This window comes from Podarcis bocagei, assembly GCF_964188305.1.
Source record: "Podarcis bocagei genome assembly, chromosome: 1".
In the NCBI taxonomy this organism is placed as follows: Eukaryota; Metazoa; Chordata; class Lepidosauria; order Squamata; family Lacertidae; genus Podarcis; species Podarcis bocagei.
The window spans coordinates 80,523,369-80,548,091 of record NC_138125.1 but is presented as its reverse complement, the minus strand read 5'-3'; the positions used below and the strand labels follow the sequence as shown (position 1 = coordinate 80,548,091).

Genomic DNA, 24,723 nt, shown 5'->3' with positions numbered 1-24,723 from the left:
TGTGATACCTAGGTACCTACAGGACTCTGCTTTAAATATGTAGCAAAATGCAATTCTTAACTGCGACTGTTCAAACGCATCCAGAAAATGTTGGTCTGTTTGAAACTTGGCCACATTTAAGCTCCTTTATCATGCTGAAGCTTTGGGAAGGAGCAGAGAAGAATAATCTCTGTGCAGACTGTATTTTATTGAAAAAGGGAGGGTAGTTTGTATAATCCTGTAAGTAACAGGAGATTAAAGTTTGAGAGGTCGCTTTGACCAGCGCCTTGATCCCTTTGCGTATGTCTTGGCTTGTAAAGAGGACCAAAAGAGTCCTCTGGCTCTCCTTAAAACACAACAACTTAGATTTAAAGGAATCGGCTGCATTTTAGTGGTATTAGAAGTTTGTGGTGCCATGCTGCATTCTACTGTTGTAACTAGCAGTAATCCTATCAGGGATGAGCAAGGCCTGGCCCAAAGAAACTCAAATCACAGTCTTATGAGCAGTCTTGGCTAAGTACAAGGTATTTTTGGAGAATAAAAATTACTCAACCTTTTGGGTGTTCTGGTCTGCCACAGCATCCATGGGCAGAGTTCCAGATCTTGTCCAAATATGAAACTGTAAAACTCTGTTTTATGGACCAAACACTAGAGTTTTATATGCACCTATGACATTCACCTTGCTTGGAACTGCTGGTATTTGGGCATTTTAGGAAAGGTCCCCATCATTGCACCCAGATCAGATGTTGTGCTGCTCTTTTTCTTTCTAATTCCTTCTGACTCTGTGCTTTTCCTCTCTTTTTCCTTCCAAGGATTTTTCATTCCTGGTTTCCCAAAGCTACAGAGATTCCAAGCCCATCATGAGGCAATCTTAAGCAAACTCTTTCCAAAGCTGAAGAAGCACATGGTAAAAATTTCTGTGGTTAAGTGAAAATTTGCTGTGTGTGTGTGTGTGTGTGTGTGGTTATTTGTATACCCTACTCTTTCTCCTAATGGAGCCTAGGGTAACAACCATCTAAATATAGAACTATCGAAGTATCATCTTTTGTTCACATATTCACAAGCACATTTTTCATCATGCACTACTTCCTTTTTAAACCTTTATTGCTCCTGTTAATGGAGAATGTGTCATTTATCTCAACAATTTATTCTGCAATTATGGCTGAACAGAATGAAGAACTTTTAAAAATCTGGATAATTTTATAGGAAAGCTAGAAGCAAGCAGCACTTTCAAGGTAAAATGAGAGAGTAATTCAGCCACTGACAGGACATGGCTATCAAATTCAAACATAACTACAGTACATGGTTATTGTTCCATTTAACATTTGAAGGGAAATACAAGAATATTTCAAGAATGCCAGTTTTCAGAGTTAAAAGAAATATTGTTTGCAACCCTCTAACTTGTCTGCTCAGTGAACATTTTCCTCGTTTGTACTCTCCCTTAGGACAAGGAGCAGATGTCTACAGGGATTTATACAACAAAGTGGTTCCTTCAGTGCTTCATTGACCGGGTATGGGTCTTGAGGAATGAGGTGTTCAATGTGCTTATGACTTCAGTGTCCTTTTTCCTTGCACCATATAATTTGGCCCTGATCAAAATTAATATTGTATTTTGCTTGTATTTTCATTAATTGGGATAATGATCCAAATTAAGATGGGACTGGTAAGCGAAAAGTCCTGTTATGCATAGGATTGTCAGTTGGACTAATTTGCTCTTTAACGTTAAAGTGCCCAAATGGGAATCAAATCTGTCTGAATTTACTTGCTGGAAAGATAATTAATACCAAAGTACAAATAGACTTGACTCTGGCTTGAAGATATGTATTGATTTGATAAAGGACATTTTGCTACTGTGGCTGTGCATTGTGGTTTATGTGCAAATGTATAACATCTAAATTTTCTAATATTATAAACAGACCCCATTTACTTTAACTCTGCGGCTATGGGATATCTACATTCTGGAAGGAGAGAGGGTTCTGACAGCCATGGCCTACACTATCCTCAAGTTGCATAAAAGTAAGTTGTTTCTCTCAACTGTTCAGTCTGAATGGTGCTAAGAACCTGGGAATGTAACTTTATAAAAAGAGAGCCAATTTTTATGGGCAAGAATCCTGCAGTTTCCCAAAATATTTTGTGTTCCTTTCATTGGCTCAAATATAAAAATGGCAATTCTTGGACTTCATATTGCATTTGTTCATGTTTAAATGGTTAGCCTCTTTACTAAATGGGTATCGTGATAAGTTGCTCATCTGCATCACGGGCTCTGTTAGCGTGCACTTGTACACCAACTCTTGAAGTGCCATTTTGTGATGCATCTTCTAGGCCTTCCTTGAAGCCATAGTGAAAGCAAGTAGGAAAACTAATAACCTAATTCAACTCTTTCTGAGCCTGCAGGAAAGCTCTTCATTTCACCATCCAGTGACTCAAGCTGGATCTGTTAACCAAATATTTACCAGCATGGAGCTGAATGCATTGTAGTTCAGATGAACTCAAATCAAGCCGAAACCACAATTGTTTTCTTACATATGTTCCAGAAAATCTTATATACTGTTACAGAACTTACTTTATAAGGGGTAGTACTGGCTTGTTTGGCTGCTCTGCTGCATATTAATCCAACTATTAGGGCATTGACTGAGTGCCAAGTGTACCTGGAAATCACTTATATTACTGCCATGTAGTGAGGTTCTCTGTAAGCCACCAAATGGAGATATACAAACTATACAGCTAGCTAGATGTGCAGCAGTCCAATGCGCAGTCTTAGTGTTCTCTTCTTCCATCCATTCCTATGCCACTGCGGATATTTAATCATTTGTTGTTGTGGGGAGGAACTCATCTGATTGATGCAGTGAGCCACTGAAAACAAGTGGCTGATCACGGAGGCATTTACAGATGTGGATCCACAGCCTGCTGAGCCCCACCATTGCACTGATGTGAACAGAGAGGTTTCAGATTACTTAACCATTTTTATTTTTATTTTATTTTTTAATAATTTGTCTATAAGATTTGTTCAACAAAACTTTGCTTTTGCATGTAGGTTGTCTTGTATATAATAGGTGAGTCCTCGTAGGATGCCTTGCAAATGCATTCTGTGTCTGCTGCACTAAGGAATAAGCTGGAATACCCATATATCTGTGTGAAAACTGTCTGAGTGAACCACAGTTTGGGTGGAGCTCACTTGTGTCTAGACAGTCAATAAAGGTTACCAGATGGCTTTAGCTAGCTGCTACTTTGTGCAAGGGGGAAAAAACTGCCTTAAGTCTAGCATCTTGAACATGTTCAAGGGTTAAAAGTAAATTGTGTGCAGAAAACTAAATATCTGTCCTGAATTTTAAAGGAGACACAATGTAATTTGGTTTTAAGTGGTTTCTTTTTCTTCTAGGACTTTTTTTTTTTCTTTGTTAGAGCATGTGCATGTGGAAGGAAAAAAGTGAAGGGCAATATTGAAATGCTTTTCTGACAAATTCCAGAGGAGGTAGTCATTTTAGTCTGTTATAAAACACACACACACAAAGAAGAGTCTGATGGCACTCTAAAGACCATTGGACTTACTGTAATGCATTGTTAGAAGTTTTTGTAAGTGGCATTCACTTGGTAGGCCACAACCCAGCCTGTTGGTCAGGCAAAGAAAGCTATTTGTTCAGAAGTGAAATCCCCAGGACAAGAATATGTGGGCAGTGGGAGCAAGATGGATGGAATAAATGCATTGCACTGTTATAATGTAGTCAGTGTTTATATGTAGTATTTCTGTGTATGTATTATAGCAATGTATATGCAAAAAAATTCATTTACATTGGCCCCAAAGGCGGAATGAAAAGGAACAGATTTCTGCACGCAAATTATGACTGACATTAGATATGTAAATACAGATGCTTTTCTGTGAAGTTATTCTGAATGCGTAGAATTTAATTCCTGAGGATTGTGCATTTTCATGACCAAACAACATTGTCAGAAGCTGATCTGATGCAAACAAGTAATAGAGTGCAGCTTTACTCCCCCTAGAGGTGTTATTCTGAATCTGAGTCTGAACCATTCTGCATATGGCTGCAGACAGCAGTGTGCCAGACATTGCTTTATTCAGGCAAGAGGTTCTGATTAATCTAAATACCACAATGATGAAGTTATGCAACACTATAAATTTCCGCCAGGCTAGATCTAAGGGCATTAATCAGAGACAGAGAAAACTGTAAGTATAGAAGGCATGTAAAGGCATACAAAGCGGAACGTATCAATGACTCACACTTACTGCAAATTTTACCTTTTTATTGTCTGCATTGATAGTTGTTATTTTGTTGAGATCAGCACTATTCAGTGGAAACTATATTTCTGAACTCTCATGGTATCTTCATTGTGCTGTATTTTCTGCTGCCTGCCAGAGCGCTTGTTGAAAATGACCCTAGAGGATCTAAGGGAATTCCTGCAAGAAAAAATTGCTGGCTCTTTGCATTTTGAAGATGATATTGTAATTGAGCAATTGCAAGCGTCCATGGCTGAACTGCGCAAAATGAAATTTGACCTGCCACCCCCGGGTAAGCGAAAGTAGAATATGTGTAATATTTTTATGATCTGCTGTGAACCCAAGCACACTCCCTTCACCTCCCCATCTCTCTGTCTGAGCAGAATTCAATTGGCCTAGCCTCCAATTCCAGTTAGAAGCTAAATGGGGAACTATTAGCACAAACACAAAGCCCTTTCCAAAGCCAAGACTGGAGAGGCAGGGTCTGGGGAAGTGTTGCTGTACTCCATTAGAGTTCACTTGCCACCATTGGGAAGCCCCTCTCCTCTCTTGAAGTGGGACTGGGGGGTCTGCATCTGATGTTGGGGCAAAGAGACACGACTAGGGATTCTGTTGATGTGCTGCCCACCCTGACCAAGCTGGCCGAGTTTGTCTTGGGTGTGATGTTGGAGGAACCCAGAACTGTGGTTTTGTGTGACTTCGACATCTAAGATGATGTTGCTCAGGTCTGGCTCAGGAGTTCATGGGCCTTTATGGGCCTGTCTCAAATGGTAATGGTAATTGGTCCAACACACCCATGATTTAGTGTTTGCTCTGTGTGGGGAAGGGGTGGTATTTGACCTTATCTGTTGATAGTGGGACACTACAAACCATGCACTACATCAAAATGGTGTGGTGCTGTGGTGGCATGCAATTAGGGGAGTATATATGAGTTCTCATGAAACACACTAGGAACTGTGGTTCTATAAGAAGCCCAGGAGTTCTAAATAGAGTGCTTGGTGTCAGCAATTCCTAGCCTTTGGGGGGAAGCTCTGACAGGTTACAGTATGAACATGAGCATGATCCAGCAGGGCTCTTCCTAAGGTCCATCTACTAGCCCAGTATCCAGCAGCCAACTAGCTGCCTCTAGGAAGCTCTGAAGCTTCTGAGCCCTACTTGAGCTGTTTGCATATGCGCATGAATGTTAATGCAGTATTTAAAAAAGAACCCCATTTAAATTAGATGAGGGGACAGCTGCAAATATCACCATGAATTGGGGGGGGGGATATATATGAATTAGATGCACTAGACTGACAGGTTGTTGTTCCTTTCCTGACCACTTGTTAAATTGAGCTACAGAAAGTTTGGGTTCCTTTCAGCTGCCCTTCATTGTTGCACTTGGATTCAAAATAAGAAACTAATGTGTGGCTTTTCATTACAGCAAAATCTGAAGAATTCCCCAAGAAACCTCTGGGGCTGGAGCTCTCTCTCAATCCAGTGTCAGTGAAGCCTAATGTTGCAGCTAACGGCCAGAAAAAGGCGGCCAGGGACCTCAACCATGACAAAGATGTTGTAATGCAACCTTCTCCAGATAAAAGTCCTACTTACTTGAACAAAACAATAGTTAATTCAAATAAGGCAATGCATGAGATAGCCTCTGTTCCACAACCCAATGGACCACCCATCCAAGCTGAACCAGCTGATGTGCACCAAAATCCATTCCAGAATCATCATCAGCCAAGCCAAAACTTTGAAATGGAAGAGAAACAAGTAGAAGAAAATGCCAATGAAATCCCATTGGAGGATGGTCCTATAATGCTGGATGATATTGAGGTCATTGGAGAAAGTCAGGATGTGGTGATGGTCTGTAAGGTGGCTGAATCATTGGAGAGCAGTGGCGTAGAGAGGTATAGTTTACAGGAAAATAACCCCTGTCTTTTTATAGATGATATAGACCATGCTGCTCCCCAGCGGCTTCAAGGTGAGACAGATGGATTGCCAATGGACAACTCTCTCTGGGAGGAGTCTCACTTGCAGAGCCAGACCTTAGAAGCAGACCTGTCTATCACCCCCAATAGTACAGAGACAGTATCAGAGTCAGAGATATTCTGCCAAGTGCCATTGCTTCCATCTCTTGAAGAGAAAAGAACCTCAGAGTTGTCATCATCTGTGTGCAATGATGCAGCTCTTCAAGATGGGAGCATCACCTGCTCCTCTGAGGATTTATTATCTGAAGATGTTGTGCTGCTTCCAGATCACCTGTACCAGCCTCCAAGTCCAGACTTGTCTTCTATGGCAGAACACAGCCAGTCCACAACATGTGACTTGTCAGAAAGCACAGCTGCTCCATGTCCAACCAAAGCACTTGCTGCTCTTCTTCTCCCATTTCAGGATGGACAACGGCGACCTTCTAATGCATCTCAGTATGATAACCTGTCTGAAGGTGACAATGGAGAAGAGAAGTCTCCTATACAGGTGCCCGGTTCTAAGAAACTGGCAGTTTTAATACCACAGACTGAGCTCTGTGCTCCTGTGTTAAAGTGTACAGTGCCCAAGTCTGCATCAGTTGGGGAGCTAGAAAATCTGCAGAGGCAAAATTGGGAAACGGTAGATTTGATGCAACAGCCCAACGAATATGGCCAGCCCATTTCATTTGCGGTACTGCATCCTCACAAGAACCACCCTGGTGGGGGCAGTGTGCCAATCTTATCTGAGCTGGACTCCGAGATGCCGTTGCTGTCAGAAGGCTTCCAAGCCCGGCCCACTTCATCCCCGGTGTTGCAGGAGCAGCACAGCCCCTTCAGAATAGTAAAGACTACCACCCCGCTTCACGTGGCTCATGCTACTGAGCAAGACTTCTCAAGCAAAAAGCAAGTGGCTCTGCCCTTGCCAGAAGCCAGCTGCCATGATGCAGGTGATGCTGACACACTTCTTCCTGTAGCTATGGAAACTCTGGGTGGGGATGCCAGGGACTGTGACCAGAAGTCACGGAACACTTTGAGTGGTTCACCTGCCCTTCAAAGGCCAAAGCCAAAAATCCCACCCAAGGTTTTCAAAACTCATTCAGATAACAATTTCTACCCCGGCTGCCCTCCCATGGTGCAAATGTCTAAGTCAGTCACATTCTAGTAGAGCTGAGAATGAGGAGATTAAGGTTTCACAGCGCTTATTCATGAGAGGTTTGGAATGAGGAAACACAGCCTAAGGAGGCAACTGCATTGCCAGTCATACTGTATGCCAATAATTCAGGATGGAGCTTAGAATACAGGCCAGTAGACAATGCCTGTAGATGGATTCTTTACAAATTTGGGTTCTCCTCTTCAGACAGCTCCCAAAGTGCTTTTGAATCCGGCTTTTCATCTCCTCTTTCACACCCGAGTAGATGTCTAACAGATTTAACCTGACAAAACCATTTGAACTATTTCTTTCCAAACCCATATAGCTGAAAATTTAAGGTGAGCATTAGAACACCAGGGAGGTGGAAGGAGTCATTTAAGGAAGCAGGCAGACCACTCAGCTGTAGGTTTGGGCCAGTAGCACATCTTTTCAGTAGCAATAGTGGTGCGGCTCTTCTGTTTCAGTCTAGCAGCCAGTGTAGTCCTGTAAATTAAGCAGTGGATGATTCATGTCAGGAAAGTTAGCTTTTACAGCATCTATGCAATATCCAGCACACATTGTTCATGTGTGTGTTCTCTTGCAGTGAAACCAGGCGACTCAGCATGCCTGTTCTTTAGCTCCCTCACTTGTTTGCACTGATGAGGATTCTCAAAGATTAGTAAAAATATTTCATGCAGAGGAATGCTTTTCTGTTCAGTTGAACTGTGTGATGTCCTGCACATAGAGAGCAAGAGTAGTTTCTGAAAGAAGCCAAGGTGGTGGGCTGGATTCCATGCAGCTCACCAGGGATGGGTTCATGTCCTTGGACCACTTGCATCACCAGGAGGGGTGACTGTGGCAGACAGAAGAACTGTAGGAGGGTCTGTCTACCCGTCTCTCCCTCTGTATTTTTCCTGTGCAGATTCTGGAAGTGAGCTGGCTCACAACCATGCAGGTGACTCAAAAAAGCTTCTGTAAAGAGGGGCTGTGCACTTGTACAAAAACTAGAACTGCTCTGTTATTCTTAGGCTGTTGGCAAACCACAAGAGTCCCGTGGAATTGACACTAAGGATACCATTTCCAGCCTAGCCTTGTGGAAAGCATGTTGGAGATGATAGGAAAGTCATCACAATTCTTGTGAATGTTTACACAGACATAAGCCCACTGAGTTCATTGGCGCTTACTGCTAAGTAAGTGTGCATAGGATTGCAGCCTTTACTTTCCTAGATCCTTGATGCCATTCTTTGCCCATTTGTCTGTCAACAAAATGGCCAAGACAGAAAACATAGCTTTAGAAGATAGCCTTTCTTAGGAACGTAAGGTGTGCTGTAAGAACGTGTATAGTCCTAAAAACTGTAGCTTTAGAAGGGAGCTTTCCTAAGACCTGGTTCTTCAAATACAAGCTTATACTTCATGCCTGACCTTCTTTCCAGAGCTGTTGTCCATCAGTATTTGCCCCCAGCCTTTTCAATGAATTATCTAGTTTTCACTCCTGGGGCCAAGAAATGCCTCCTTAAACAGATGTCTGGTTTGAAGGACTGGATAGTGCACAGTTGCTTGTTTGAATGGTCTATTGCTTTTTAATATTTTTATCTAGAAGTGAGGGAGCAAAGCAAGCAGTCTGCAGCTGGCAATCCTAACTTCCCTTTGCTAACCACGAGGAGAGGTTACCGTATTTTTCGCTCCATAGGACGCACTTTTTCCCTCCTAAAAAGCAAGGGAAAAAGTTTGTGCGTCTTATGGAGCGAATGTGTGTTCCCTGGAGCCAAATCGCTGTTGTCCTGTGCTCCTGGGCTGCTCTTTGGGGGTGGGGGGAGGAGCCACGGTGCTCTGCCGGCAGCCTCTGCTTTCCCCGAAGTCCCGACAAGGTTTGCAAGCAGCAGGAAGGCTGTGCGCTCCCGGGCTGCTCTTTGGGGGTGGGGGGAGGAGCCACGCGGCTCTACCGGCAGCCTCTGCTTTCCCCTGAAGTCCCGACAAGGTTTGCAAGGTTTGCAAGCAGAGGGAAGGCTGTGTGCTGCTGGGGTGCTTTTGGGGGGTGGGGAGCTACACTGCTCTGCCTACAGCCTTTGCTTTCCCCTGAAGTCCCGACAAGGTTTGCAAGGTTTGCAAGCAGAGGGAAGGCTGTGTGCTGCTGGGGTGCTTTTTGGGGGTGGGGGGAGGAGCCACACTGCTCTGCCTACAGCCTTTGCTTTCCCCTGAAGTCCCGACAAGGTTTGCAAGCAGAGGGAAGATTGTGTGCTGCTGGGGTGCTTTTTGGGGGTGGGGGTGGGGAGCTACACTGCTCTGCCTACAGATTTGCTTTCCCCTGAAGTCCGTGCAAGGTTTGCAAGCAGAGGGAAGGTTGTGTGCTCCTGGGGTGGAGGGTGGGGGTGGGGAGCAGCAAATTGCTGTCTCTCAGTGCCTCCTAATTCAACTGCAAAGGATTGCCTAACTGGATTCTGAGCTCCATTTGAAGTTTACAAATAGTAAGTTTGGGGATTTCTTCAAGTAGCAGTTTTGGGGAAATAGTCATAAATACATGCAAAGCATCTCTACAAACCAGTAATAGTAATTTCAGCTAAAACTGAGCAGGTATCTGGCTCAGGAACAGTTTAAACTGCACAGCTATAACCAGACATCCTGTGTGTGTGGACCATGTTCCTAGTAGCTAATCTTTACTGCTGAAAAGAGGCTCTGATATTCCACTCCAACTCTATAATTCATTATACAAATTCTTACAAGTACAGTCCACTTATACTTAACCAAAAACATTGTGTTCTCTTGGTATTGAATGGAAGCTATTTATCTGCCCTCTTTTCCTCCTCTGTTCTTTGCTCAGTCACTCCATTTTGAATCTTCCTTTCAAAACAACCATGCCTGTTTTGAGAAAACTTCAGAGATTTAGGAACTGGAGCACAATCATTTGATCTTTAGCTTCACAGTATTTTAATATTCTTTTGGAAGCCGCCCAGAGTGGCTGGGGAGGCCCAGCCAGATGGGCGGGGTATAAATAATAAATTATTATTAATTATTATTATCATCATCATCATCATCTTTTTGCTGTTCCTCCATACTCCAAGCACTTCTCATTTGCACAGCCCTGGTTTCTCTCCCTGACTATTAATATTCTTGATTAATAACAGTAAAATGCTCAAATTTTAGTTTTTGTGACTGCTGCCAATACTGACTTCCCAGTGATAATGAAAACAGCTACATTATAATGGAATGCGTCCTTTTTCCATTCTCATCATTATATACCATGGCTCACTTTAAAGCAGCAAAGTGGACAGGAGCCACACACTTTGCTGTTTTAAATAGTTTAGTACAAAATTTGAGTCAGATTTTTTTTCTTGTTTTCCTGCTCTAAAAACTTGGTGCGTCTTTTGGTCAGGAGCGTCCTATGGAGCGAAAAATACGGTACTTGTTTAGCCCTGGGAGCCAGGAATTCTTCTAATGTCACAGTAGCTTTGTTTATGATTTTAGGGGCTTGTATAGCTTCTTGTCTGCCTCTTCCTTTGGTGAGATGGGGAAGAGGGAATAATAATCCTTAATTCTTACCTCATGCGGTGGTGTGAGGCCTAATGATTAGTTAGTTCTTGCAGTGTTCTTGAAGGAAAAGAAGAATGGCGATGGGGGGAGACAAAGATTGTGCTTGTGTGGAATTTTACATTTTACTTCCCTAACTGCTGCACAGTTGCTGAAAAATGTTTGTGTATATCAATCGTTTCAGGATAGTATTTCAAGGGTAATGACTGATAAGTCTTCATTTTGCTCATTGGCTTCTAGAACAGAAAGAAAAGTGTTGAAAAACGGTTGATATCTAGGTTAGATTTCCCTCAACGCACACAAGACTCCTGTTTGCTGTAGTTGGAGCAAAGGTTAATAGGAAAAAGATGGGATCCTGTTTAGTCAAATATGTGTTCATTCTACCAGTCTGATCTTCCAATTTCTGTATATTTTTTTATTTGTACCTCCATTTTCAGTCTAACAAGGTACGATCAGAATTAAGGTCATCATGCAATACATTAGTTTTAAAGGTGCTTATCCAGAAATATTTCACAGCTGTCAAATGCACATCCCAGTTAGCACCTACATGCCTTGAACTTGTGACGCACATTTTCCACAAAAAGAATTGCTAATGGACAATATATGCTCTAGCTAATTGCAGTAGGACAGCCAATAGTTACCTTAAGGAAAGGCGACCCTGCTGAGCTTTAGAGCACTGCACCCTAGTGGAAACAGCAGATGTTGCCTCAATTAGATCTTTGGCTACCAGACAGCCAGAGAGCAGGACTGTGGCCCAATTAAAGTTTAAGATTATTTTTCAAAAATTATTATTAATGCATGCCACACTCTTCCTTGTACAACTCCTGGCTTCAAAATGTTCATCCGCAGGTGTCTGAGCAGTGCTATAATGTGTGGTCTCAAAATCAGCTGTTTAATTTCTGGAGCACTATATGGTTCAGTAATAGACTGGTACGATGACAAGCCACGGTGCCTATCTGTGTGCATGTCCTTTTTCAAGCAGCAGAACCAAGCTGGCTGTTGTTGTTTCATTGTCCTAGCTTTTTTGTGCCCCTGTCTACTGCAGACTCCCAAAGAACTGCACAGGAACCAAGGGACACTTTGAAACAAAATGAACTGTAGCAGAACTCTACGAACTAGTCACTTTCCTCCAGCCCATTGGCTTTACAGCTGTTTCTTTTGGAGCCTTTCCTTTTCTCTTGATTCATACTGGGGCATTCATGGTCCCTCTGCCCCCCCCCCCGGCCCCCTCTGGTCATAAGCCCGTGGCAATGAGCTGCTTCTCTTAAGGGCTTCCTTAAGAATATTGGGTTACTTTTTGCCTTTATATTGATTGCATATGCTGATCAGATTGTTTGCATCTTCAGAGAAAAAAAAAAAGAATTGCAATGCATGTGAACCAAGGAGGACAAGTCATTTTTCTCCATGCAATTGATCAAAAGATGCAGGATTCTTTGCTGGGCTACTCTCCTTGAAACACAGCAAAATCCGGGAAATGTCTAGAGTTTTATTTAATCAGCGTGCTTCTTAAAAGGGGCAAATCCCCAAAGAGGAGCAGACTTTGTATTACCTTCTTAAGGCATGACACTTCTCAAGCCAATAACTTGAGCAACCCACAGATCACTGCAAGGGGAGGGGACCTCTGTGAGGAGTTGCAGCAGACATTAACCATGTGTAAGGTTACTAGGAAAATGTATAAATCAACTCTCTGGTTCTACCCAAAGTTAGGTAGATACCTAGAGGATAAGGCAGGCTATCCACCCATCTTGTTTATGCTTTAGAGGTGTAACTGTCTTATTTACATTAGAAATGTAAAATGTAACTTTACATATAGGAGTTGGTCACAGTGCATATTGTACTTTGAAAAGGCATTCAGATAATAACAGTTGTGCAGGTATTAGTAAAACCTGGATGAAATAGTAATTAATGTTAGATGTATTTAAAATGTACGATTTCCCTAGGCAGTACAGCCACCCAGGTAAAAACTGATAAACAATGCCTACCCAGTAGGATCTCTGATGTTCATATGTGCAACATTCCCTGTGTGCAGCATTCTCATGTTAAAACCCAGGTGGAAGCATTCTCTATCTGCAGTTATTGTCTAAATCTCTTTGTTGAGGGACTTTGTTGTCAAGCTCATGCAGACATTCTTCTCTGCCAGTGGCCTGTTCCAATTCTAGTTTGGAAGCTGCTGTTTCAAACTGGAACAGTAGAAAGGAGGGCACGGTACTTTGTTTCCCTTGCTGAATTACTCCCCCCCCAAAAAAAAAAATTCCCTCAAATCCGACCAACCTCTCTCTTGGAAATGGCACTGGGACCAAAGCAAATGTGAGAGTGACAAGGGGCATAAGAGGGCTTACCTTGGTGCGCATGCCTGAAATTCTCCATCCTAAATTTTAGTTCAGTGTCACGTGCAGATAGGAAACCAGTTTGATTCTGCTCTAACAGCACAATTAAATTTCCTGATGAAAGACCTTTGAGACATTATGGAAGTGGACCAGAATGCTAAAAAATTCAGCTGGTATGCCTGCAGCAAAAAAAGAGGATTAGGTAATGCAAGAGTGTAAAACAGACTCCAAACAGGATGCAAGAGGGACTAGTACAGTGCATCTTATGTGGAAAGGTAAGAGGGTATTTAACCAAGATAGTAGTTTTTCATCACACTATCTGTTTTTCAGGTTCTCTCAGCTGGAGAGGACGAGTGAGGAGTTAGAAAAGGAGCAACTTTTTGTCCAGTATTCTAGCAACATTAGGGATGCCCTTGTACAAACTAGACTGCCATATGCAGAAAGCTATTTGGATTTCAACGGTATCTAGTTTAGGCACTATTTTACATGGTGTTTTGTAAGCTTAATGCTTCCTACTTTTGGACAATGCATTTACCACCTCTACTTGCGAAGTGAGCTCTAGAGAGGTTTGCTAGTGGTATTTTTCTTTTGATGCCATTATTTCCTATTCAGGTTTGCCACCTTTTGCTATAGGAGCATGCCCACTGTAAGTCAAGACAGGACAAGTACAATATCTCCCTTGAAAATAATGTGTGCTTGGTGGGGGCTGTGGAATATTCAGTGCAAAGACGCTTACCTGTGCAAGTAGGCAAACAGCAACTTCACCTGCTCTATAGCAAACAATGAATGGCTCCTACAGCCTTCCTAAGTAAGGGGAATGGAGCCAGTATTTCTTTAGGAACTCAGGAAAATACTCCCTCCCCCCACCCCAATCCCCAAATGGTGTGCATGTAGCCGAGATGTATTTAGTTTTAATGTTCAGCTAGGGGTTGGATCAGATCCAACACTTTTGAGCAGAAACAGTACAGCCATGTGGCAGAAATTCAGCATGGAGGTTCTGGAAACTCTTCCATTGTTGAAACTTGTAACCTCTGCAATTCAGTAGATTGGTCCTTTTGTGCACTTTGATCGCTCTGCTGCCATTGTCTTTTTTATTATTACATTTTAATTGCTATTCTTGTTTACACTTCTTGAGAGCTTCCTCTGTAACTCCGTGTATTGTATTATTGCTTTCATGCCTTTTTATGTATATGCTTGGGGTGGGTGGGTGGGTGGGAGGGCAAAACAAAAACCATTCACTTTTTTATTCTGATCCAGAAGGACTGTACAGTGTTCAAATGCTGTGTTTTACATGGTTGTAATAACAGTTAAATTTTAGCACAAACGGCTGCAAATTGATTCTGTAATTTGACACATGTGGATTTATTTCTTCTTGTGCTGGGCTGGGCTGGGCAAGGCACTCAGCTAGAGAGCACCAAGAGTTCCCATGGGCACTGGGCCTCTTCCTATGGCTGCTGGAAGAAGTTACATGTGAAGAGGAGGGGAACTAGAAGTTATTCACCATTGTTCATTCTATGAATCTTACTTAGAAGAAATTTGGCCTAACTATTGCAGCACCAAGTATGCCAAGCCTAAAAGGTAATATTTGTATCCAACATGGAACACTGCTATATCACGGCTTGTCAGCACTATTCCCTTGGCTAAGGATGTATTTTGCTTGGAGACACTCTGTAGTAGCTGGGGAGCAATGATTTCATGTAATCTTTTGCTGGGATGGTGCCAAAACTTTGGAGTTGCCTTCATGTGGACAGTACTATAAGTGTGTGTGTGTGTGTGTGTGTGTGTGTGTGTCTGTGTCTGTGTCTGTGTGTCCCTGTCCCTGTCCCTGGATGGTTAATATCCTTTCTGGGCTAATGGCAGGCAAATTCTAGTTTTATGCTTCTATAGTACTTCACGCTAAGAATATGCAACAGTTGTAGGCTGTGGCCTGTGACCCGATAAACTAAAACAATTGTCTGCAAGTGGTGGGTCATGACTCGCTGCTGCATAACAGCCTGACTGAACTTGGGTCACAACAGAACCACTTATATATAAGCTTTAAAAAGACAAAGGAATGGGCCCCTAAATGCACAATTGAGCTTCTGGTTCTGAAAGGATAGAACACCATTTAAAGTACAGCAATAATTTACAAGGATGGCAATAATTTGCAAATTCTTCAGTTTTACAGATTATTCCCTCTACTGTGCAGATCAGATGTCAATCACATGCATCTCAGATGGATTTTGTCTTTTCTTCCATAAGCAGCTAATTCCAGCTTTGCTCTTTGTTGCTGATACATAGAGGTCTATAAAATTATGCATGGCAGGGAGAAAGTTTTTTCTCCCTTGTTAATACTAGAACATGAGATCATCCAATGAAACAGAATATGGGAAGATTCAAGACAAAAGGACATAAATGGAATCCACTACCGCAAGGTATTGTTAGCAATGGTCAGCAAGACTGATGGCTTTAAAAGGGAGCTGGGCAATTTCATCGAGGATAAAGCTATGAATGCCATGATAGCTGTGTACTATCGCCAGTATTGGTGACGTTATGCCTCTGAATACTACTTAATGCCACTTAATACTTAATACTACTTAATGCAAGCAGCAGTGCAGAGAGTGCTGCTGGGTTCCTGTGCTGCTTCTAGGTTTCTTGTAGGCATCCACAAGAGAGCCAGTGTGGTGTAGTAGTTAAGAGCGGTAGTCTCGTAATCTGGGGAACCGGGTTCGCTTCCCTGCTCCTCCACATGCAGCTGCTGGGTGACCTTGGGCTAGTCACACTTCTCTGAAGTCTCTCAGCCCCACTCACCTCACAGAGTGTTTGTTGTGGGCGAGGAAGGGAAAGGAGAATGTTAGCTGCTTTGAGACTCCTTCGGGTAGTGATAAAGGAGGATATCAAATCCAAACTCTTCTCTTCTTCTTCATCTGGTTGACCATTGCGAGAAGAGGATGCTGGATAGTCCTCATGTCTGATACAGCAGGTCTGCTGTAATGTTCTTAGGCAATAGTAGCTAATGCAAAAGACGTGCATAACATGACAGGTCCCTGAAGATGCGTATTGTGTTATTGGTTGCTATGTTGGTCTCAAGCGAGTAAAATCAAAATCAGTTAAATAATGCATATCTTTTTTCCTCAGTTTTAAGTTACTGGAACTGTATGCAAGTTCAGTGGGGAAACAGCAACTGCAATGTTTATATTACTGAATGGGCTGTGAAAATCACTGCCATTGCTGCTCTTTTTCTGCAGCTTGATGCAGCGCCTTGTGAACCTTGGAAGTTTGCATATTTTAAGTGCCATCGATAAAGGCTGCTTTTGAAATGCTTTGAGACATTTCTGTGCTCACAGTGTGGGTGTCTTCACACTGTCGCCACTTGTGCCGACAGCTTTTTAAAGTGTGGGTGTGAACCACAGAGGAGGCTCCACAAGTAGGTATTCGCCTCTGAATTGCTTGCTATGTGAGAGAGAAACCACGTGGAAGCAATCTGAGAGGAAGGGCACAGGTGTTTGAAACGCACTAAGCTGATTGGGGAGACTGAATTTTTTTTTGAGAGATTCTCAAAACAGCAATCAGCAGATACTTGTGTTGAATGGAATATTTGGTTCTAAGGGTAGGGTACTTAAAAATATATATATCTTTGAGTTTAATGTAGGCCTAGTTGCCACAACCAACCACTGCTGTGTCTGCAGTTCAGACATAGCCGGTGGTTTAATTCACTGCACAGAAACTAGGAAGTTGGGAAGAAGGCTAGGTTACAATCTTTCCCTCCATCTGTGCAACTTTTTCCTATGGAGGAGTTCCAGCATGTAAGTCTGTCTTTGTGGCTGAAGTGGGATATTCCAGGTGCAGGTTTACTGTCTTAGTTGGCTAAAAAAGGGGGGGAAACTTTGCCACTAAAGGTCCAGAGAATGTGTTTAGGTTAACGGAAATATCCTGCTAGTTTAAATGAAAAGATGTAACTTGAGAATTCTTGCTGTGCTCACTGAAGGATTTTATGTATCACAGGAGTGTTTTAGCTAGTACTTAATTAGCATTGCTTGCTTAATAAGCTAGTTTCTACTTTTGCAGAACCAGCTGGAAGTGTCGTTACATTTGCCTTCTCTTAATAAGCACACTGTGTGCCATGACGTTCTCCTACATATCAGCTCCCTTGGAAGCAAGAGGCACTCCTTACAATTCATTCCTTTAAGCTTTGAGCAAGAAATGCTCTCACAGGGCTAGGACCAAAGTGCAAATTTAACTTCTCCGTGCCCTGTCAGTCCTCCTCATAAATGTTTACATAGAAAGTGGAACAGGAGACAACTTGCAGAGAGACTTCCCTTACCAAAAGAAGACGAAGGCAGAGACTGCTGCAGCCACAAGAGGGCACTACCCCACCCTGCTTAGACATTTTGGATTTTTAAAATAGTTTTTCCATGTTATGACTTGTCTTCAAGTTCGCAATATATTGTTTTCAAGCAAACCAGAACATCTGGAATAAGCATGAGCACACACACCTCTTTTGGGGGGAGTAGAGAATCCCCTCTTTTAGACTCGGCACTACTGAGTTTGAACATGAGTCTTTGGACAACAGCAGCAACATTCTGAACTGGTTCAGAGGGAAAGTGCTAACTGCACTGGAGGCCCTTAAGACTTATACATCCATTGTTCACATGCTTTTTGCAACCTGGTGCTCCAATTATTTTTTTTAGTGGTAGCCAATGTTTCCCCCCGCCCTTTGTGAAGAGTTCCTGCCTGTGTTGCTAATCAGTCAATGAGTCAGTCCTGAATAATGGCTGCTAAGTAAGGCCTGGAGTGGACTTAGGCCCAAGCATGGCTCTTTGTCCTATTTTTAACTTAAACGCAACAGCAGGGAAAACAGAATAATAGTGAAGCCTGTTCATCAGCCCAGCTGTAGAACCTGTGTTTTTCCTTTAGCTTGGACAATTTCAACCTATCATTAGTCTGTTCTGTTAGATACATTTCTATCATAACAGGCTAGCACTGCCTATAGCAAGGAGGAAAAATTCACAGATGAAGGTTGCAGCTGTTCAAGCCTGTGATTTAGATTTAAATGTGGGTTTTCTCACTCATCTTTTAGGTTTTTTTTTAAAGCTTGGCAGTAACAAATGAGCCAATTCCCTATGCCAGCTCTTAGGTGGATTTCTCCAGCTTGGTTGAATTCAGGAGCAAGGCAGGCTATCCTTGACAGAAAGGAATTTCTTCTGCTCTCTAAAGGGATCCAGCATCAGTTCTATAAAGAAAAAAAAGTCACTCACTTGGATTCACATGCAGTAACCCCTCTTACCTAAGTGCTGAGGGCTCTTTAAGAATTATTAGTAAATCTTTCACTCTCAAACTTTAATTATGGGTTGGAATACAGTACTCGCAGATGTTTAGAAAACAGGAAGGCATAAGGGCCCTGTCCCATTTGTTGTCTTCAGAATCCTGGTGCCAGCTGCCTGCATGAAGACCACCATCAGGGAAAACTAACGTTCGCCTTGTCAGATTATTCATGCCTCCTCCTGCACATCTATTGTGGTGGGACTGTGGTGATTAGACAACCTCATATTATGCTTACCTGATTGTAAAAAAGGTATTCAAGGAACCAAAAAAAGTATTCAAGGAACAATAGCAGCTTTGTCTCTGCTGTGCTGCATGTGCCATATTTATTTCTCCCATCATCATACCCCTGCTACAGCTGCTTGTATAACAAATGGCAAAACTAGAGGCTGTCTCTGTCCTCAGCTCTGAATCAGTAGCTGGATATCTAGCCACTATCTGATGTCCAGGTATGCATACACACTTATGTACAAAGATGCTTTCCCCACCAAATGCCATGCCAAACTGAGATAATGAGAAGTAATTGCAAAGAGCCCCATAGGAGATCCTGCTCACCATTTCTGCTTTTGTAGTAGCCTCAAGCAAGTGTTCATTTGTAGCCTTGTTAAGGTTGCATGATCCAACAAACCTGTAGCATGGGGTGAGGAAACTAGCTTTCTCCATGTTGCTGAACTACTTGCTATCGGCTATGCTGATGGGAACTGTAGATGGCCACAAGTTCTCTACCCCTGCTGTAGAGAATAGAAGTTATCCACAAAGGTAGGAATAATAATAATTTGTCAAGAGAGTATGCAACTGTATTGAGTCATCTTTGTTACCAAGCAACAGCTCTCTCTCTCCCAAAGACAGCCTCGGTTCAAGAAGATCAACCATGGAGGTGGGACTAAGATAGGACAGATTTCTGAGCATTTGTTTTCAAGAGAGCATGTGGTCCTATCTTCAGATGCAGCACAAAAATGTGACTTAATACTCGGCAAACTTTAGAAAAAAGGTATCAAACCAGCGAGATGCAACATGCAAATAGTCAACTTCAAAAATAAACACACCTTTGAGAACAACACTTTTTAATGACATTTAAGGCTAGATTTGGGTTCTCTTTTACACCTCCAACATTGGATCGACCCCCCCCCCTCTTTAAAAATCCACACCAGTCACCTAATTATTGGAAGAAACTTGTTTCCCTTAGCTCAGCTAGGGCCGAGTACCTGGCTTGACTATCTTACTGGCAAAACCTTTAACAAAACAGCAAGTATAATTGGTACAGTCACATTAATACAGAGGAGCTGCTACCTGAAGAGCAGGAATTTGAGCTGTGCATGCAGCAGCATAGGCACAGCGGCTGCAAAGGAAAGAAGAGGTCAGAGCAGGAACAAGGAAACACACTCCTGTGCCTCCAGAGACCAGCTGCCCCTCCAGGAAGTTCACAAGATTTGCAACAAGCACATCAATGCAGTCAGCCCCAGCACAGGCAACAAGCATAAAAAACTGCTCAGGAAATGGCCAAACTTACAACAAAGAAGAAAGCCAACAAGTGACCATTTCTTGTCCATTAGGCACCCCTCCCCACCCCTTCATAAGACACAATGGTTCCGGGGGAAGAAAGACAGCACAGCTCCCAATGCCCTCCCCCCCCCCCACAAAAGGGACAAGAAAGAGCTGTTCTCCTTCAAACTCCATCAGGTAATTAATGGATGAAACAGAAGTTGGGCTCAGTGAAACACAGAGACTAAAACTGAGAATCAAACATCCTTCAGTTGCAATCAACAAGCTGCTGTATAATCATTTATATATTTACACATACACACAAGTCCTCCCAACACCACAAAGGGGGGGGAGTGACATGCTGCAAAGGAACACCCCCCTTCTCTCCCCTTCTTCACACACCCCCCCCCACTCCAGGCCTGCAGGGAACTTTCACCAGGCAGAACTACTCTCCGCAGAGAAAACTCACTGGGTTGTTCTAGCGCAGGGGAGAATTAACAATTGCCAAGAACAACGAGAAGGAATCGTCTTCCATGTTTATGCCAATGTAAACCAATAGGGGCAAAGGTAAATGAAACCCAACTCTGGGAACAGCAGTTTGAGAATTGGCTTGGAATCCATTCATAAAGGAGGTATGTTTATATGTCTTCCCCCACCTCACCCCCAGAAATGGCTGAGACCAGTAAAGAGTTTCCCTACCACGATAGAATGGCAGAGTGTCAGTGGGTGGAATTTCTTGGCAACGCTTTCTGAAGAGGTATGATCTTCTGCAGGCCACAGCTAACTCTCTTTCTGAGATACAGTGGTGGAGCCACTCAACCCACATTTGCTCTTTTTCTATAAAAGGCTTCTTGAAAGAGAAGCAGCAGGCCAGGGCACAGCCACAGCTCCAACTAGGCTTTGGCCCCTGCCAAGGAGGCGAGCTCAAAGAGGCTGAAGCAGCGACCTGCCTGGCTGCTCTGCATGGGCCTCCCCCTCCCCTCTGCCAGTGCCTGCTCCAGAAGAACAGGCAATGCCAGTCAATCCTCGGGAACAGGGACAGAGATGCAGAAACCAGTGTCAAGACCATCATACAATAATTTACTTCCATCTGTGGCTTTGTACAAGTTGCCAGGAGAGGGAGGGAGGCAAGGAGAGGAGAGGAGCATTTCAAAAATAAAAATAAAAAATAGTTCATTGCAGGCCTTGGTGAAGTTTTGAGACAGTCTGTGCAGAGCTCTTGGGGCCTGCAGACACCATCTCGTCTGTCCCCTTCCCTTGAATCCACTTGATTCTTCTTTCATGTCGCCTCTGTCTCTGCACTACACACAGTGGAAATCCCTCCAAGTCACAGTCTGGTCAGCTGGTGAACAGAGAAGACAGATATTAGAACAGCTCACCATTTCCTTAAGCACACATGGTTTCCCAATATACAACACACTTCAGAAACCTTTAAACGAACACTTTGCATTCTTCCTACCACACTGTTTTAAACAATGCCAAAAGACACAGAAAATAACTTTGCAGAATAAGAGAAATCCAGAGGGGGGGACAGTTTGCTTTGGAGAAAGCAGTTCTATGACACGGTTTTCTCCAGTGTGCTCTTTTCTCAAGGTTTGATGGTGTGGACTCTGTGGCTGCAGCAACTCTGAGGCATGTTACCACTCATGGAGCGGCCTTTCTGCAGCAAACAGCTAATGCTTAGAATAAGAAGATGGTGCTCTGTTACAGCTGACTCTTGACAAGCAGAGCAGTAAGTTCATGCAGCTGCTAAAAAGCTACCTACTACACAACAGGGCAAATTGCTTACTGCCAAGTGCATTTTGGGGTGTTGAACTTAATAGCTACTGAGAATTCTCTCCTCTCCCCCCCCCCAACTTTTACTGACTCTAGTTCCTTCCAACTTTTCATGGCATGGTTTGAAAGCACATGACACAGCAACCACAAAGAAGCTAAGAAGGGTTGGGTCAGTGGGATTGGGAGAGCAGCAGGGAATCATGAACACAACCCAAAGTTCACTAAATTTTGCCAGCATTTTAATAGCAATGGCTCTCTTCTGGGAAGAGGTCTGAATTAGTTTCTTCCTAAACCAGATTTATGTCCAGATTCCCATGTTCATGTATATAACACATGGTGTCTTGCCCCTCAATGATTTACAGGCGGCTGTGTGAATGGTCTCCCTTAAAAAAGAATGGCATTGGCTGCAGTGGCTTAAAAGCTTCCCATGTGTGACATTCAATACCTGCTGGTGGTGGTGACAGGTTGGCTTAAATATGATGTCACAGTGGAGACTCTTTGTCAGTCAACTTACACCACCAGCTGGCCACAGAAAGCATCAAGACTGCTTTAATTTCCAGTCACTTGACCATGCCTATCTTATCTTTCACTACCATTGAGCTGTGCTGTTTTAAGAAGCATAGCAAATTTAAAAAACAGTATAAAAATAGTATCAACATTTAACTAGGAATATGAAGGAAGTTTGGGTCAGTAATTGTAGAATATTTGATAATGCTGAACTTCTCATTGAGGTTCCATTTCTTGCAGGAAAAATGGGTGCAGTACTCTTTAGTATCCTCAGGATGATGCTGTGACTCTTAAAGTCCATTACCCAAGTTCTTTGATTTACCCATCCACTGAGCATACAGTGTTTGCTGCGTGTGGATATTGGCCTAGCCATGGGATTCCAATATAGGCAAATCTGGAGAGAATGCATGGCCCAATCTGTGGTGCCTTCCATCACGTGCTTTAGCAGTAACAGTACCATCACCTGTTTTTAGTGCACAATGCTAGCCTTGTAAATAACTATCCAAAGGATGGACATCTACTGTCTGCTGATCCCTTCACAGTCACGGCACTGGGAATGGCTCTGCTGTCTCACAGCTACTACTACTTTGATACTAGAAGACAGAAGAAGGCTTTAAGTCCACTATGATCTCAGCTCTGCTTTGTGTTAGGCAATGAAGAGATGAATGCATGTGTGGCTGCCCTCTCATTTCCTTGAAGTGCCACCCTTCTGGAAACTCAGAAGGCAGACTTGAACTCTGCATACACATGGGGCAGCTTAGAATCACAGAACTGCAGAGTTGGAAGGGAAAATTACGATCATCTAGTCCAACCCCTGCAAGGCAGGAAACCCTTTTGGCTTGAACCCACGACCTTGAGATTAAGAGTCTCATGCTCTACCAACTGAGCTATCTATGAAGAAGGCTAAGGCCTGGCTATCATAATATATATTCATCCTTCTGGGTCTAGCATTCAGTGTTATGCTGCTTTTCTCAAAGCAGATATGAGTCTGGACACAGGTCAGGTGGACAGAAATGGCCCAAATTCAGTATTATTATTCTTTGGCCATCATTAGGGCAAAGAGGAAGGAAATATAGCCACAGCGCCCAAACACTGTTCCCAGCATTAAACATAATATGCAATTCTAATATGAAACGCTGGAAGATAGGGGATTACAAGATACAAATGCTACATGAACAGACAGCATGGCAACCAAAAAAAGGGAATTCACCTTCTGTAAAGATAGGACCTGTGGTGGTGGGATAAAAACTTGCAAGAAGCTTTCTATAGCTGGAAAGCTATTCTTTTGCATGACCCTGTCACTCCACTGCTCCCCTTTTAGGAATCCTAGACATCACACTTCCTGTAGCTTTACCCCTGCTTATGCAATTCTCCAAAGTCTTATGGGGACAGCTTGCTTTTTTCAGAAAGATGCTGTCCAACATAAAGCTGGATCCCATTTGCACTGCAGATAATTACGGGAAAACCAGCTCCCATTTCCTCCACAAAAGAGTCGGGACCACACCTATAAGCATATTGCCAAGTTATGCACTCCTCACTGGCGCAGCTTTCTAGTAAGAGAGAGAAAGAGAGGAGTTCAGGAAGGCCAGACCTTGACATTCCACAAACAACGAGGGTAGTGAATGGGGGTGTTGAAAGGAACACACATTTGGCAAGAACAGGGCTTTCTCCTCCCCACAAGCTGTTGGCAGTAGCATCTCTCTCAGGGCAGGCAGTTTAAGGAGCGTTTGGGATTCATCTGTGCACTTTCAGCAGCAAAAGAACAGGAAATGGCCCCCCACCCAACCAAACTCACAACCCCGGCCAGAGGAAATGCTCTCAGACATCTGGATTATTTGCACATCTGGAAACCCCCCTTTAAAACAACAATAGCTGCCCTAGGTACAGCTCAAGAATGGGGTCTGCTGGGAGATCCCAACCGACTTGACATCCATTCACTCTTCTGTCATAATTTTTTCAGGCAGAGTAGAATTAAGTGTCATTTTTTATAATAAAGCAACACACAAGCTGCTGCTTCCATAGAGAAGGGAAGAGCTCTGCTTACTGCTCAGCTACACAGGAAGGGTAGATTATACATTAAGTTCCATACAGTGAGTGTAGATATTCATACTTATCTTTGATAGTAAGCCAGTCTAGTCTGAAGCATCTCCCCCAGTAATTGTGATCAAAACACACTTTTAATTGCTTTAGAACTGTAAAACACAGGCTGCAAACTGCACCAGCCACACCCTACACCTTCCAAAATGCTTGAGGGACACATCTAGTTCAGGCATCCCTAAACTCGGCCCTGCAGATGTTTTGGGACTATAACTCCCACCATCCCTAGCTAATAGAACCAATGGTCAGGGATGATGGGAACTGTAGTCCCAAAACATCTGGAGGGCCGAGTTTGGGGATGCCTGATCTAGTTCATAAATATGAACAACTAAGGGAATCACCCACTGCAAACAAGACTGAGGAACTCAGCACAGTGCCTTTAATGCTCATTGCTTCTGGTTTTGCCCCATTCAGGAGGTA

The 24,723-nt window shown here is 43.1% G+C and overlaps 2 protein-coding genes and 1 long non-coding RNA gene across 7 annotated transcripts in view; 2 read left to right on the top strand and 1 right to left on the bottom strand.

The window, feature by feature from the left end:
• LOC308572332 (uncharacterized protein) overlaps window positions 1–8,953 on the top strand; it is an 87,819-nt gene extending 78,866 nt beyond the window's left edge. For both annotated transcript variants that reach the window (XM_081168291.1, XM_081168290.1), the window contains exons 11-15: window positions 792–886; window positions 1,425–1,490; window positions 1,896–1,995; window positions 4,353–4,505; window positions 5,634–8,953. In XM_081168291.1, the coding sequence (XP_081024417.1) occupies window positions 792–886; window positions 1,425–1,490; window positions 1,896–1,995; window positions 4,353–4,505; window positions 5,634–7,321 (2,102 nt within the window). In that variant the 3' untranslated portion in view covers window positions 7,322–8,953. The remainder of the gene's footprint in view (window positions 1–791; window positions 887–1,424; window positions 1,491–1,895; window positions 1,996–4,352; window positions 4,506–5,633) is intronic.
• Window positions 8,954–14,516: 5,563 nt separating this feature from the next.
• On the top strand, window positions 14,517–20,778 carry LOC308572467. Its single transcript, XR_014001771.1, has 2 exons — window positions 14,517–15,554; window positions 16,368–20,778. It is a non-coding gene; the product is annotated as an uncharacterized lncRNA (long non-coding RNA).
• A 204-nt stretch (window positions 20,779–20,982) lies between these two features.
• The window catches only part of HRAS (HRas proto-oncogene, GTPase), a 62,690-nt gene continuing 58,949 nt past the window's right edge, over window positions 20,983–24,723 (bottom strand). For all 4 annotated transcript variants that reach the window (XM_081168518.1, XM_081168515.1, XM_081168516.1 and 1 more), the window contains exon 6: window positions 20,983–21,265. The gene's annotated coding sequence lies outside the window, so the exon portion shown is untranslated. The remainder of the gene's footprint in view (window positions 21,266–24,723) is intronic.